At 49.6% G+C, this 14,909-nt stretch overlaps 1 protein-coding gene across 4 annotated transcripts in view; it reads left to right on the top strand.

The window, feature by feature from the left end:
* The first annotated feature begins 257 nt into the window (after window positions 1-257).
* Window positions 258-14,909, top strand: part of AEBP1 (AE binding protein 1) — a 51,468-nt gene continuing 36,816 nt past the window's right edge. For 3 of the 4 annotated variants that reach the window (XM_083713458.1, XM_083713457.1, XM_083713456.1), the window contains exons 1-4: window positions 267-1,612; window positions 9,388-9,789; window positions 12,788-12,853; window positions 13,443-13,514. In XM_083713458.1, the coding sequence (XP_083569584.1) occupies window positions 1,351-1,612; window positions 9,388-9,789; window positions 12,788-12,853; window positions 13,443-13,514 (802 nt within the window). In that variant the 5' untranslated portion in view covers window positions 267-1,350. Of the gene's footprint in view, window positions 1,613-9,387; window positions 9,790-12,787; window positions 12,854-13,442; window positions 13,515-14,909 lie in introns of all 4 variants that reach the window. The other variant, XM_083713459.1, reaches the window with a different exon arrangement.

Genomic DNA, 14,909 nt, shown 5'->3' with positions numbered 1-14,909 from the left:
TCTGCATTCCTTCAGGGACCTTCTTATGAAGGGCAAGCGATAATAATATTATATTAACCATGAGAAAGAGTGACGACCGCCGCCTCCCGCCGCGCGCGCCTGGCGTGTATATTTTGGTGCCCTTGTTCTGTCTACGCGTCGCTCGAAGCAGCTTTAGATCCACCCTTCTTTTCTGGAAATGGGATGATGGGGTGGGTGGAGGTAGGAGGGAGAGAAGGGCTGGGGGTGGAGATCCGACTCGCCTTTCTTTTCAGTGGGTCAGGAGGTTCCCCGCGGCTCTTGCCAGGAGTGCTTTCACTGCCACATTTTTATTTGCGCACAAAGAGGAGACGGGACCACTCAGCCAGCGCCGCCACCCCCGCGAAGATAAGCAGCCTTACAACACCCCCTCTAACCCGCCCCCTCAGGAATAGCCCCTGCGCTCCCCACCCCCAACCTCCCTTGCCCAGGATCGAAAGGACTCGCTGGAGATTCGCGAGGAGCCGGAGAAACCGCGAACACGAGCTTCGCTCTTTCTTCTTCTTGGAGATCTCCGAAGGGGCGGGCAGGGCAGGCGCGGAGATGAGTTTTGCCAGACGCTGAGAGGGGAGCGCAGCCGCCTGGGGAGTTCCGGGCAATTTCCGTCCTCCTCCTCCTCCTCCTCCAGCTCTCCCCTTTTTCTCAGTTGCTTTCTTAGGACTTGCCTTCGGACCGCCTGGGCATTGGGAGAGAGGGGAGCGGGGAAGAGGAAACTTCGTATCTGTCTGGTCTTCGCTCTCCTCGGATACTTCAAACGCCGTCGCGGAAACCGCAGGCGCTTCTGGTCTCGATTAGACGACGGTCCTTCTCTGCCTTCGCCAGCGCTTTTTTCCAGCTGCTGAGAGAACCCCCTTCCTGGATTTGCAAGCCCCTGGGGGAGCCTCTGACGGACCCATCGCTTGTTGCAGCCAGGACGGAGCCCCTTGATTTACACCCGTCACCCCAGTTACCCCAAAGCCTCAAATCTCTTCCTTTCTCTGTCTTCCCGCGCGCCTTTTCTTCTCCCTTCCTCCCAACTTCTGAGCTCCCCTCCTTTCCAGTCCCCTCTTAAATTACAGCCCCCCTCCAGCCAGCCCTTCCCACCAGCAAAGCAGCCTACTTGACCTGCCCCCCCCCCATTTAAAAAAGCCATTGCCTTCAGTTGCCCTCCCTCCTTCCACAGGAGCAATCTGTTTCCCCATATCCTCTGACGTGGCAGAAGATAGCCCCCATATAGAAGAGCCCCCCTCCAGCAAACTCCATCCCACCTCAAACCCCACCTCCAGCTCCTGCCACAGGTGAGAAGATAACCCATTACATCTCTCCTCACCCTAAAAGACACCACCTGCAAGGATGGGAGCTATTTGCCCGCTGGCACTGCTTTGCCTTCTGGTGGGGCTTCTGTGCCCCTTCAACCCTGCCCAGGTGGAGGCGCAGTCGGTGTTGACCGACCATGAAATCGAGGAGTTCTTGAAAGGCTTCCTGGGGGAGGTTGAGGAGGAAGACACAGAAGGTCGGGAGGCTGAGAAAGTGGCCTTGGGCGAGGAGCTTCCCGAAAACCAAGGAAGGCTGGACCCTGCAGAAAGGGGCAAAGCCCCCACAGAACTGGAAGAAGGTGAGAGAGATCATCTATTGTGGGATGGGTGGGTTCCCCAGAGAAGGGCCATAGCTCAGCAGAAGGATGTGTCTCTTCCATTCAGAAGGCCCCAGGTTTGCTCCTGAGCATCTCAAGTTAAAAGAATTTCAGGTGGCAGGTGACGGGAAAGAGATTCTGCTTGAGACCCCAGAAAGCTGCTGGGATCAATGGTAGATCATCTGCTTGCATGCAGAAAGTGCCAGGTTCATTCTCCAGCATCTCTAGGTAGGACTGGGAGAGGACACCCCCACCCAGCCTAAAAACGCTGAAGACCTGCTGCCAGTCAGTGTCTTCTTCTTTGGCGATCAGTCGTAGCCGAGTAAGATTGTCTGCCATGAACATGGTTTTAACAGTGAGTCCGTAAAGATGTTGAAGCACCACCCGTGATCTTTACTTATTCCAGTATAGAGACCTGAGCAATAGGGACCATTGGTCTGACTTGGTATGAGGCAGCTTTGTACAGTGGATGCTCGGGTTGCAAACGTGATCTGTGCAGGAGGTATGGTACATTCACAACCTGCAGCGTTTGCAACCCGCAGCGCTGCGTCTGCGCACATGCGGGTCGCGATTCGGTGCTTCTGCGCATGTGCAAAGTGCAATTTAGTGTTTCTGCGCATGCACAAGCGCCGAAACCCAGAAGTAACCCGTTCCGGTACCTCTGGGTTTGGCGCAGTGCGCAACCCGAAAACAACCTGTAGCCCAAGTTATGACTGTATAGCCATTATAATGTGCTTCTAGGAAATGGTGCAGTAATTTAAGACTCAGGACTTAACAGTTTGACAGGGGCTGCTCTCTTTAGAAAGCAATGCGTCTTACTTCAGTTACATGTGGTAGGCCAGCTCTGCAGCATTTGCGTCTTCCGCTCCCCTGCTTTGTGGAGGCCCTGTTACAGATAGGTAGCCGTGTTGGTCTGCCATAGTCAAAACAAAAAAAAAATCCTTCCAGTAGCACCTTAAAGACCAACTAAGTCAGTTCTTGGTATGAGCTTTCGTGTGCATGCACACTTCTTTTCTGCCCCGGTGATGCTAGGTGATGTCGATAAAGCCTTCCCTTTTTTGTGTGTGCCTACTCTGTGTACATCAAGTGCTTGGGGGGGGGGGGGAAGCTCACTTGCTGGGCAAGAAAAGCAAACATTGGTTTATCTAGCTCAGTATTGTCCACACAATGACTGGGAGAGGTTCTCTGGGGTTTCAGAAGGGGAACATTTCCAGCCCTACCTGGAGATGCCAGGTATTGAACTTGGGACTTTCTGCATGCAAAGACTGAGCATCGGCCCTGCCTTTCTTTTAGGAATTGTGATGTGTGGTTCACCCACAGTGAAGCAGACTAGCTTTGTTGGTCTGCCGCAGCAGGAACAAGGAGTTTTGTGGCATCTTCAAGGCTTAACAGAATAATTTGTAGTAAATGGTTCCACCACTAAGAATTTACTTCATCAGTGTTAAATGATTATTATTATTATTATTTTGAAGTGTGTGGTGGGGCATACTTCTAAGGATCCCAGACACAAACCCAAAGTAAACACACACACCAGTTTGAAATAAAATATGCAGTATTAAAGCCACCCATATTATCTGTAAGCCTCGAGATAAATTTTTAAATATTTGGAAACTAGCAATGCAGTCAGAGGAAGGCCCAAGATTTCCCCCCACTTTTCATTATTGTTATTGCCTGCTATTTGTGCAAAGGCTTTTGACCAAGGATGTGTGCATGTGTTTATCAGTTCCTCAACACTCAGGATAATTTAACCGTTTTAATAATGATTCCCAGCAGGGGGCAGAAAGGTCCACGTGCATAACCTCGTAGGTCTGTCATTTTTTTGTCTAGGATTGTGCAGTATTCTGGATTTAATGAAGGAGAGGGGATGAGGTAAACTGAGAAAGGTATACTTGTTTCCTGGCCTGGGCCTGTTTTTTTTTTTAAAAAAAATAATAATAGTAAAATATTATCATTAATTTCCTTCCTGGAAATTCAAAGCAGCAAGCATAGGTTTAGCAGGCAATATCACACCCAGACAATAACCAGAGTTAGATTAACTTAGTTTTAGAAAGTTGCTATATAATGTGTCTTCAGATGATGCCCTGTGATTCTATGAGAGGAAATAATATGGGCTGTATTAAAGGTAAAGGGACCCCTGACCATTAGGTCCAGTCATGACTGATTCTGGGGTTGCGGCGCTCATCTCGCTTTATTGGCTGAGGGAGCTGGCGTACAGGTTCCAGGTCATGTGGCCAGCATTACTAAACTGCTTCTGGCGAACCAGAGCAGCGCACGGAAACGCCGTTTACCTTCCCGCCAGAGCAGTACCTATTTATCTACTTGCACTTTGACATGCTTTTGAACTGCTAGGTTGGCAGGAATTGGGTTGTTTTAGTGAGGAATAAATATGCAAGAATTGCCCCCAAGCAGCAAAGATGAAGTGCATCCCAAAGCAGCTTTCCTGTACATAGCTGATGTTTGCCAGGTGCAGATTTGCACCTGCACTGCATGGTTTATCTGATTCTTACTGAAAGCGCTTCCTGTGTTCTTTGGCGCCAGCGGTTGCTCATGCTTTGTTGTGCACAGCCAGAGCGGGAGCAGAGCCCCCAGGTCGGCAGAAGGATGAAAGAATTTAAATTCAAGTCAGCTAATCCCCAAACATTATTACTATCAAGGGGCTCTGAACATGGTTTACATGTGTTGAGCTGCAGGAAACTCTCACCTGACAGCTAGCTTGAGAGAATATCAGGAAAAACTGTCCCTAGCAGTGATGAGATACTATATTACATGCATAGTCCATATTCCTACAAGAAAAATCAAGACAGTGCATGTCATTTTCCACTCCCCATTTTATCCTATCAACAACCCAGCTCAATATTGTTTTTCTGCCTGTAGTGAAGGACAAGATGGGGTCCCCTCCGTCCATGTTCCCAAGCCATGGAGAATGGAACCTTATTTCAATGCTGGCACCTGAGGCCGGCAGGTCAGTTGTAGTGATGCAGGATGGGCAGTGTGGCACACACAGGTGTTGCAACCTGCCCTGCACCCCCCTAATGGGGGTACGGCTGGGGGCTCAAGAGGAATGGCTGAGGGTCTGCCACCACTGTCTGCCTGCATCTGCTGCCTAAGGTGGTTGCCTCACTCTGCCTAATGACAAGGCTCTCTCTTCCTGAGTTAACTGAAGCTGAGAGATAGCGACTCAGTGAGGATTTCAACTTGGGCCTCCCAAATCTTACTCTGACACTCTAACTACTATGCCACACTACGCTCACTAACAGATTTCTAGGCTGCTTCACCAGGCTTCTGTGCCTAGCTTTCCCGGGCATCTCACAGACCCAGGAAACCTACACAGAGACAATTCCCTGTAAGAGATCATACCTTCCGACATTTCTGTGATGGAAATAGGGGCATCAAATAAGGATGCCCCAAGGAAAAGTGGGACATTCTGGGATCAAATCAGAAACCAGGGCAGCTTCTGTAAATCCGGGACTGTCCCTGAAAAATAGGGACACTTGGAGGGGCTGAGAGATGCTTGTTGACTTATCAATGTGTTCTGGCAACAGAACTGGCACTTGTGCCATACATCTGATATGAAAAATGTACATATTTGTCATGCCATTTACACAGAGATAATATGGACGTGCCACATGTTTCTAACATAGACCTCTAAAACAATTCCACATGCTACCATCCAAGACCAGGCCCATTCTCCCAGGCCTTGAAAATGGAGACATTCAGATATGTTCCTGTGACAGATACATTCATAGTTCCTTCTTTTCTTGTCCAAATACCATTGTATTTGTGTTTTTGTCCACTCCTCTAACGTTGGTCTTAAGGCACCATCGTCTACCAGTCATGCCTCTTGCTTTTCAGGAGCCAATGAACTAGCCTAGGAATCAATGTTTGGAATTACACAACCAGAATCACGCAGGTTGGCATCTGTGTGAGGAACAGGGGACATTTGTGCATGCAGCCTGGATTTTCCCCTGCATGGTGTCACACCTGACAATGAGTCTGTCTGAATGCAGACACTTGTACAAGCTGCTTCAAAAAAAATTAGGGTTCCCCCCAATGCTCTTCTGTGTTCCATTCAGATTTCTATTCTCCAGTCACTGGAAATTTGGTTTGGCTCCCAGCACAACCTCCAACAAGATATCCTTGCTTTGCGGCTTGGCTGCAGGAGGAAAACTTTCAAGAGCTGTGACTCCATCTCGTCTTCTGTTCATGTGTGGATTTAGTACAGCTACAGGGATGGTACTTCTCTCCTGGCAGGAAGAGAGGTTGTGAATGACCGTTGCTTGATAGGGTTGCTGTATAGGTGACATAGCAAAAAAAGGGAATAATGTAGGAGTTGCCACTGGGGATCACAGATAAGCTAGAGGCCAGCTAGTGCTTCTCACTCAAAAAGTCTTTTTTTAAAAAAATGAGGGGGGGGGGAATGAAAGTTGAACCTGTAGTTAGGCTATAAAGGGGAAATATAAAAGAGGCAAATTGCCATGCGGTCCTCACATGCTTTGACATGTTTTTCAGCTGGAGATCAGTACAAAATGAAGGGAAGGCAAGCCGGGCGCTACAGCTGGGTAAAGAGAGGCATCTGCGTTTTACTGGGGGTGGGGAGGCAGTAAACCTCCATTCTCTGTAAACTAGCTTGATCGTAAGCCACAACCACACCATAAAGTAACTATTATGCCGTGTTTCCACCCAAGGAATCCTGGGAACTGTAGTTTGTTAAGGCTGCTGAGAGTTAGGTTAGCAGTCCTCACAGAGGTGCAGTTCCAAAGCTCCCTGTGAGGAAGAATAGTTTGTTAAACCACTCTCGGAATTGTAGCTCTGTGAGGGGAAGAGGGGTCTCTGAATATCTCTCTGCTCCCTTCACAAACAACAGCTCCCAGAATTCTTTGGATGAAGCTGTTAAAGAGTGTTTTAAATGTATGGGTGAAGACACTATCCTGTTGTCACTGTGGGAGCAATTTCTGGTCCAGCTAAATTCTATAGGTGACCCGGGGGCGGGGGATGCCATCTTGCATTTTGCCTCAGGCAGCACAGTGCCCAGCTCTGGCAAACAGAGAGAAAGAAGGGAAGCTTGGCATTCTGTTTCACTGTGGTGGAAGCGAGTTGTGGCGAACGAGAAAGGAGGTCATTGCTCCCTCTTTCCAGCGAGGCCGCTGACCACTGCTTGCAGAGGAAGCTGAGGGCAGGAATTCGTGCCTCTCTTCCCCACATGTGGGTGGGTGGGAGAAAAGGCCTAGCCCTAGAGAGATGGTCTGCAAGCCCAAGCAGTTTGCTGCTCTCCCCGGAGCGAAAGACAGTCCCTGTGGTAGCACAGAAGGAATTCCACTCCTGGCACTGGCGCTGGGTTGGTTTGCAGCTCACTGCCCAGAGGGTACAAGTACCACAGGCTGTGTGCTCAGCCCCACAGACCAAGGAATTGCTGGTGCTCAGAACTTTGGAATGAGGCTGCGGCTGTCTGTGGGGCTGTGAAGTGACATAGCCCTTACTCACTGGCCTTCCTTTAGAGACGGGGCCTCTGACTCACAGAAGAGAGCCCCATATGCACAAACTTCATGTGTCAGGGGAAAGAGGCAGGAACAAAGAGTTTTCAGAAAAATCAGTGTGCAGTCCCGGCTATGATCTGCCTCCATCATCGAAGGGATTATGTCTTTGAATATTAGTTGCTGGGAAGTGTGGTCTCACACTCAGGTCCTGCTTATGGGGTTCCCATAGGTCTCTGGTTGGCTACTGAGAGAACAGGATTCTGGGTTTGATGGGCTTAGGGCCTGAATCCAACAGAGCATTTCTTTGATGTCCTTATTACTCCACGAATCCTGGATATTGTTTGTTTGGGGGTGGTCTGGTCAAGCTGCTCTCAGTGGGGCCTCCTCCCTGATTCTCCACACACTCACACCCTCTTGTCTGTCTTTGCCCATGTGACTCCCTGTGCTGGTCTCGTGGTGTCAGGTGCAGATGTGGTTGCTCGACAGCAAACAGGCAAGACTCCGACCTGTCTTTCCCAGGCTTTATTCTTAGTGCAAACTATTTACAGTGAAGAGCGTCGCAAGTTCATGTCTGGCTCAGTCGCTAGCAGAATCTGGGAGTGGTCGGTCCTTGTACCTCCCCCAGCATAACAGTCGCGTGACCCCAACCTTCTTCTCCCCTCCCTGTGCCGAAACCTACTGAGCAGTGTGGGCGCTGGCAAAGGGGTACTTCCCTCCTCTCCTGTTTGCTCAGGCTCGGTGTTGAAGCTCTCCCTAGCATCCCCTGGTCGCTGCACCTCCTCTCCACTGGAGGTGGGTCTTTCCTCCTTGCCGGAGCAGGAACTGCTTTGCAAGATTTTTGGAGGTTCCCTATAACACAACTGCCCTTCCACCTCTCGCCTCTGACCTGATGGCAGTTCCCTGACATGTGGGTTACCCGAGAGGTGAGGTCCAAGTCTGGTCTGTGGTCAAAGGTGCAACATGAAGGCAGTCTGTATGAGCTGAAGCTGGGTGCAGGGCAGGGAGCCATGTGAAGTCAGGAACGGGCTTGCAAGCAGGGAGCCAGGGCGGGTCAGGAGCTCAGGCAGGAAAGCAGGACAGGGTTCAGGCAGGAACTAGCAACCAACAATGCTGCTCCCGCAACTTGGGACTGGGGCTGGCCAGCTTTTATCTGCCCCGAGGCATGGGGCGGCCCCAATCCTCTGGTGACTCGCCTCTCCTGGCCTGGTGTTGAGCACTCCTTCCTCCTGCGGGAACTTAGTTCCCTCTGCCTCTCTGCCCTGAACCTCTGCAGCTCAGGAGAGGCTGGAGAGTTACCGGACCCAGAGGCAACCTAAGCTTCCCCTGACAGGGCTTAGAGTGGAGCACCTGCAGGCAATGGGTCCTCCATCACCTCAGGAGCCAGAGCAGACTCAGCTGATGTCTGCACCTGAGGATCCAGCACAGGTGAGGACCCTTCAGGCTCATGCCCCTAGCCCAGGCTCAGCTGGTTCTGGAGGCAGGGAATCCTGTGCAGGCTGGGATCCCTCAGGTTCAGCATCCGAGTCCAAATCCCAGGCCATCACACTCCCTCTGAGTTTGCGCCATCTCCCAGAGGATGTGTCCAATATGACTGTGGGGGAGCCTGCTCCTTCTCCGTGAACCTTTTGTTACTGAAAAGCAGCACCATGCAGAGAATGCCACAGCACTCTATATATTTTTTTAAAAAAATTTATTTGGCTTTTCAGATTAAAATATTTCAGTCACATATCCAACATACATTATCTCCCAGTATGTTTCTAGCACAATTCAAAGTGTTGGTGCTGACCTTTAAAGCCCTAAATGGCCTCAGCCCAGTATACCTGAAATATACCTCCATCGTTCATCCTGAACACTGAGGTCCTCCTCCAAGGGCCTTCTGGCGGTTCCCTTACTGCGAGAAGTGAGGTTACAGGGAACCAGGCAGAGGGCCTTCTCGGTAGTGGTGCCTGCCCTGTGGAACGCCCTCCCATAAGATGTCAAGGAAATAAGCAACTATCTGACTTTTAGAAGACATCTGAAGGCAACCTTGTTTAGGGAAGTTTTTAATGTTTGATGTTCTATCATGTTTTTAATATTCTGTTGGGAGCCGCCCAGAGTGGCTGGGGAAACCCAGCCAGATGGGCGGGGTATAAATAATAATAATAATAATAATAATAATAATTATTATTATTATTACTGCAAACTGCTGTGTAATTGGAGAGAACTGAAGTTAAGATTGGGGAAAAATGAGAAACCAAGAAAAACAGAAATTGACAGGGACTGACCATGTTTCTTCTCTTGCAGCGACACAGGAGCCAGTGAGACAGAAGCCCAAGAAAGGGAAAAAGGAAAAAGCGCCCAAACCAACCAAGAAGCCTAAAGAGAGGCCTCCCAAGGGTCCTAAGAAGGAGAAGCCCCCCAAGCCCACCAAAAAGCCAAAGGAGAAGCGTCCAAAGGCAACCAAGAAACCTAAGGAGAAATCTCCCAAAGCCACCAAGAAACCATCAGGGGGGAAGAGGACAGAGAAGCCTTCTCCTCCTGTCCAAACATATGAGGAAGAGGAGAGGTACCACTTCCCAGAAAGGCCATTGAGCCCACCACCAGCCAGGGAGGAAGATGGCTATGGGGTGCCCGATTCATCCCGATTTCACTCTCCCTATGGGAGGGAAGATGAGCATTCACGAGTGAATGAAGAAGGCGGGGAATGTAAGTTCCTGTTTCTTTCTCCCATTAGTCATATTGCATGGGCAAGGGACCTTTCTTCTTCTTCTTCAGGGAGGTCTTTTTTATTGCATTTCTTGATCATCCTTCTTCAGAAACTCTTGATTAAAGCAAATAAACCCTGAAATTTTCCCAGAACATGCTTCAAACAATGACGTGTAAAGCCCATCCCACTATTCATAGGCCCGGGGTTTCCAGGGCAGACAACAAAACAAAGGTGCAAGGGACATTTTTTTAGCCTGAGGCAGAGGCAGAGCAACCTGCTCTGGTACCCGGAGCGGTGCTCATCCCAGGGGGCATGGCGTGCTGCCTGCGGGGGGCGTGGTGTGCCTCCCCGGGGATATGCAGTGAGCGGTGCATGCCCCGGGAGGTGCCGCCAATCAGGGGTCGGCTTTTTGTCATCCCCCCTTTGGAATGGCACCCGGGGTGACCACCCACCCGCTCCCACATTGTAACGCTCCTGACTTGAGGCCAACAGCGTTCCCTTCTGGACAGCCTTTCCAGGCCGCGACAGGGATCTCTGCGGAGGCGAGCACACACACAAACACAGATTGTGTGCATGGTGCAATAGCCCTTCCTGCCCCCAACACGCTACACCACTACATAAGTATTGTGGTACTGTATTTATAGTCCAAAGTATGTGTTTCCCTATATAGGAGTAATGATGGTGTTATGTAGTGAAGTTTCACCCTGGGCCAGCAGGGGGATACTGTATATAGTTTTCACTCAGGTCTGTAGATAGTTTTCACTCAGGTCCGCGTCAGTTATTTTAGGCGGGAAACTCTGGGCTGTTGTTGCTACAATGTTGACAGCCGGCTGCCTATAAAAGCAGGCCGGCTGAGCTGTTTGCAGTCAGTTCTATTCCAGCTTACAAAATAAAGAGCTACTTGGAGAAATCGCTGTGCCGTCTGTTATGTCAACCCACAACTTAACAGATGATATATTTTGAGATCTATGGGGCAAGGGATGGAGAGGAAGTGTAGCTATTTGGTAGGTCCATCTGGTATGCATGTGTAATGCATGCGCCAGTGAGGTCATAGAATGAAGAGGGAGGGGAGGGAGAAGCACAGGATTCTCGGGAAAGGATAGTTTATTAAAAATGGGTTGTTGTCCGAGAGAGTGGGGAGGGAAGCCAAGGAAAAGGAACTGAGGAAGAAGATGCTAAAGAGATACCCGAGGGACAAGGGGGGAAACTGGAGGAGGGAGATGGCGTGCCATATGGATTTTTGTGATATTTTAAATTATATTTGTACCAGTTTAATACTGTTGGATATTACGCGCCAATGAGAGCCAGGCAGGTGGATCTGCAAACCACCGCCATTTAAAATTCCCATAATGCCCTAGAGCAACACTACGTCAGGGGCATTGTGGGAAGCTAAAATGGTGGCAGCACCCAGACCCCAGCTAATTGGAGTGCCATAAAAGGGTTATTTTAAATGGGACTGAAGATATTAGGCACCAGCAAACGAAATGTGAACATGGTTAATGAAACTGATAAGCTGTAATTACCATAACTTTTTATAACAGGGGCCCATCTACACGTTAATACAGAAACTTGATCTCCTCTTAGTTACTGTAGCTCTGGCCCAAGGGAAACAAAAATAGGCAACAAACTGCAGACCTCATAATTCTTTGGGGCAAGCCATTGCCACTAAACTGGTCTACAATCAATCAGAAATGGGGAACTCGTTCTCCCCCCCCCCCAATGTATTTGAACTCTAGCTTCCATCTTCCATGACCATTGGCCATGCTTGCTGGGGTTGGTGGGAGTTGGAATCAAACCACATCTTGAGGTCCACCTGCTCCCCCAGCGTTATTGAATTGAAGTATAGATCTGTCAGGCACTGAATGCTATCCAATTCATGACAGGCAGCTGACACTCTTGTAGCGCAAAGAGCAACACACTTAAGGGGAGTTGGTATACTCGCTGTTATAATTTGTTAATTGGCCAGTTTTGCTTTTAGTCTATAGGATAGAGGGGTGTTGTTCATTCATATTTATTAGACTTGGGAGCAGTTGACAACGGCCTCTCCTCATCTGTAGGAACATGGGAAACTGTTACACTGAATCAGACCATTGGTCAATGTAGCTCAGTGTCCTACACTGACTGGCTCTCCAGGGCTTTAGGCAGAAGTCTTAAATGGAGATGCTGTGGATTGGACCTGGGACCTTCTGCATGCAAAGCAGATGGTCTTAGCACTGAGCTATGGCATCTTCCCTTCCATAGATCAGATCAGTGCGTGTGTTTTTACAGGGAGCATGGCCAAGCGATGCTCTTCCTCTTCCCTTTCAGATGACGTCATTTTTACTGGTCTGCCAGGGAATCTGCTAACCGTCACAGATTATCTTCACTCTCTCTAAACGTTTCTTGCTACCCCTCTCCCTTTCCCTCTTCCCGCTTTCTGTATAACTCCTTCATAAGCAAGTCCAACTTAAATCACACTGACTCTATTTCACCACCTCTCCCTAAGGATCTTCACCATTGTTTTGGGCTCCTAAACTAATACACTGCTGCTCCCACTCCAGCCTTGGTCTGTCAGGTAGTGACGCGGGCTTCTGCTTGTCCCGTGTCTAGAAAACAGTTTTCCGCTTGACTCTCACTGTCTAGGCATGGGTCTGAGTGGTTTTCCCTTTTGCTGCTTTCCCAGAGTAATCCCTCTCTTTAGTCTTTAATTGGAGCAATTGTCAATTTAGAGGAAAACTGAATTGCTGGGTGGATAAGCCCTGGCTTTCTGCATGCACTGAGGATTACAAATTTTTCTCCTAGGAACTGAATGCCCTTGGAGGAGTCGTGGGCATCCACAGCCATATTTACTTTGGCCCTAAGACTTTTGCCTGGAACTACGGACTGAAACAAAATATGTCTGCCTGTCTGTCTGTGTTTTGTTCAGTCAGTTTTTCTGCCTTCCCTTCTTCCCAGTTCTTGTGTCTTTGCTTCCTTATAATCTCTGACCTAGCTCTTTTATTTCATTTTATTCCACAGCTCTTTTCCCAGATGAGCCAACGGAACCACGGTGGGATGAGAAACAGGATCCAAGCAGGCATCACAGTAAGAGCAAGTCAGCATGTGGGACATGGGGAGAGAGGGTGCTTGTGGGACTATGGGGCAGAGGAACAGCTAAGCTGGGGAAGGAGGAGCGCTGATCACGGGAGCACATGGGCACAGATCAGGAATGAACACGGGTAAGTCCACTGGGGAGGAGAGGCATTGGACCAGGGTTTACCATCAGTGGGACAAGGAAGCTTTAATGTATAAGCACCTCATAGATAAACTAGGGAATCCTTTTAAAAAAGGATTAGACAAAATGATGGAGAACAAGGTGACTATGCTTTTCCTCCGCTGCCAAAGACATTGCGTCTCTAAATACCTGTTGCTAGGAATCGCAGGTGAACAGCATGCTGTTGTGCTCATGCTCAGCTTTCAGGCTTCCCTTAGGCACCTGACTGGCCATTGTGAAAACAGGATGCTGGAATAGATGGGCCAATGGTCTGATCCATCTGGCTTCTCCTATATTCCTATGTTCTTAATGTAGAAGCCGAATGTGAGCAGCTTAGTTCTATCCATACAGAGCAGGAACAGAACTCTTTGAGGGCCTGACTATTGTCCTTGTTAATTTTACTCATTTGATTTCTTCCAGCTGACTTCTATGAACCCCCAACTGACCCACAAGAGCCTGGAAGAGATCATTGGAGCCACGAGAGCCGGCCAGGTGAGTCAATGCCCAATGTCCAGGGTGGGTTGTTTGCCCAGATCTGCTAGCCTTAAATGGCAGCACAGTCTAGGCGGCTCCCAATGTTGGCCAACTCTAAATTTTCCAAACTGTGGGAATGGTCTGAGGGCCAAGCCGGCATGCTGCTAGCTTTAAAGGATTTTAAAATAATTCTGTGCCCATTCCAGCAACACACACTAAACTCACTGTAACTCAATACAAGAAGCAGAAATTCATTTTACTGTTCTGTGGCTGCCAGCACTGAGCCATAAGCAGGCATGGAGGGAGAGCCAAGAGTCACGAGCCAGTGCTGACTTTTATTGTCAGGCCATGATCCAGCTTCTCCTTGAAGCTTTGTAGCAGGCCTGAGGAGAGCCTATGACCATCTAGACCTCCCTCCATCCTTGACCCTTGACCATGCTGGCTGGGGCTGATGGGAGTTGGAGATGAACAACATCTAGAGGACCACAATCCTTCCAGGTCAGAAGGAACCAAGGGCCAGCCTGTTCTCAGAGCCTAGGAACCTTCAACTGACCAGGAGATGCTCCAGCCAGTGGCGGAGCAAGCTGACCGGGTGCCTGGGGTGGCACACGTGCCCTGCGCCTAGGGATGGGCAGGGCAAGCTGGGACAGGACGCTCCACTGGGCCTCTGAGGAGTCTGTCTGCCTCCTCCCACTCAGCCGCCCTACAACTGAGGGGGAGGTGGCGGGCAGACCGTTTGGGGCAGCGTGGAGCCTACAGGTGCCCAAGCCACTGCGTCACTCCCAGGTGAGTGCCACCCGCCATTTTGTCACCCCCTTCAGTGGTGACACTCAGGATGAACCGCCCCCACCACCCCCTCTTCCTCCGCCCCTGGCTCCAGCCTTGAAAAATAGAGTTGGAAGAGAGATGGGAGAAGAGTGTGCTCTGTCTTTTTCTCAAGAATCCTTTGGATGTTTGAAGAGAGCTACCTTGCTCCCCCCCCCCCCCGACTTAGTCTGCTCTTCTCCAGGCTAAACATGCCCATCTCTTTCAGACATCCCTCAGACTTGGGTTCCTGTAATCCATGACTCACTGGCATGCAGAACTGCAGGTTCCTAGTGGCTCCCGAGAGTAGCTTGCTCACCATAAGCAGCACAGACATAAATCTGGTATTCTTAGAAGGGGATCACAGTCTTTCTTGGGCTGCAACATTACAGGGCTGTTTTGGCTCTTGAGTATAGCTGTGAAGTGACTCAGACTCATTTAATCAAAGCAGCCTGAAATATACTTGGGGTCGAGTGTGGATTTCATGCTCTTTATTCAGCTCGTAGTAGTGAGGAGGAATGGAAGTTCCCCCAAAATGTCTGCTTTATATACATTATTTACACAATGGGCCCCACGTGATTGGCTAATTCCGGGATTCTCCTGTAGGCC

The sequence above is a fragment of the Podarcis gaigeae genome, assembly GCF_964106915.1.
Source record: "Podarcis gaigeae genome assembly, chromosome: 15".
In the NCBI taxonomy this organism is placed as follows: domain Eukaryota; kingdom Metazoa; phylum Chordata; class Lepidosauria; order Squamata; family Lacertidae; genus Podarcis; species Podarcis gaigeae.
Note: the sequence above shows the minus strand (reverse complement) of the source record. Positions and strands in the feature narration are given on the sequence as shown.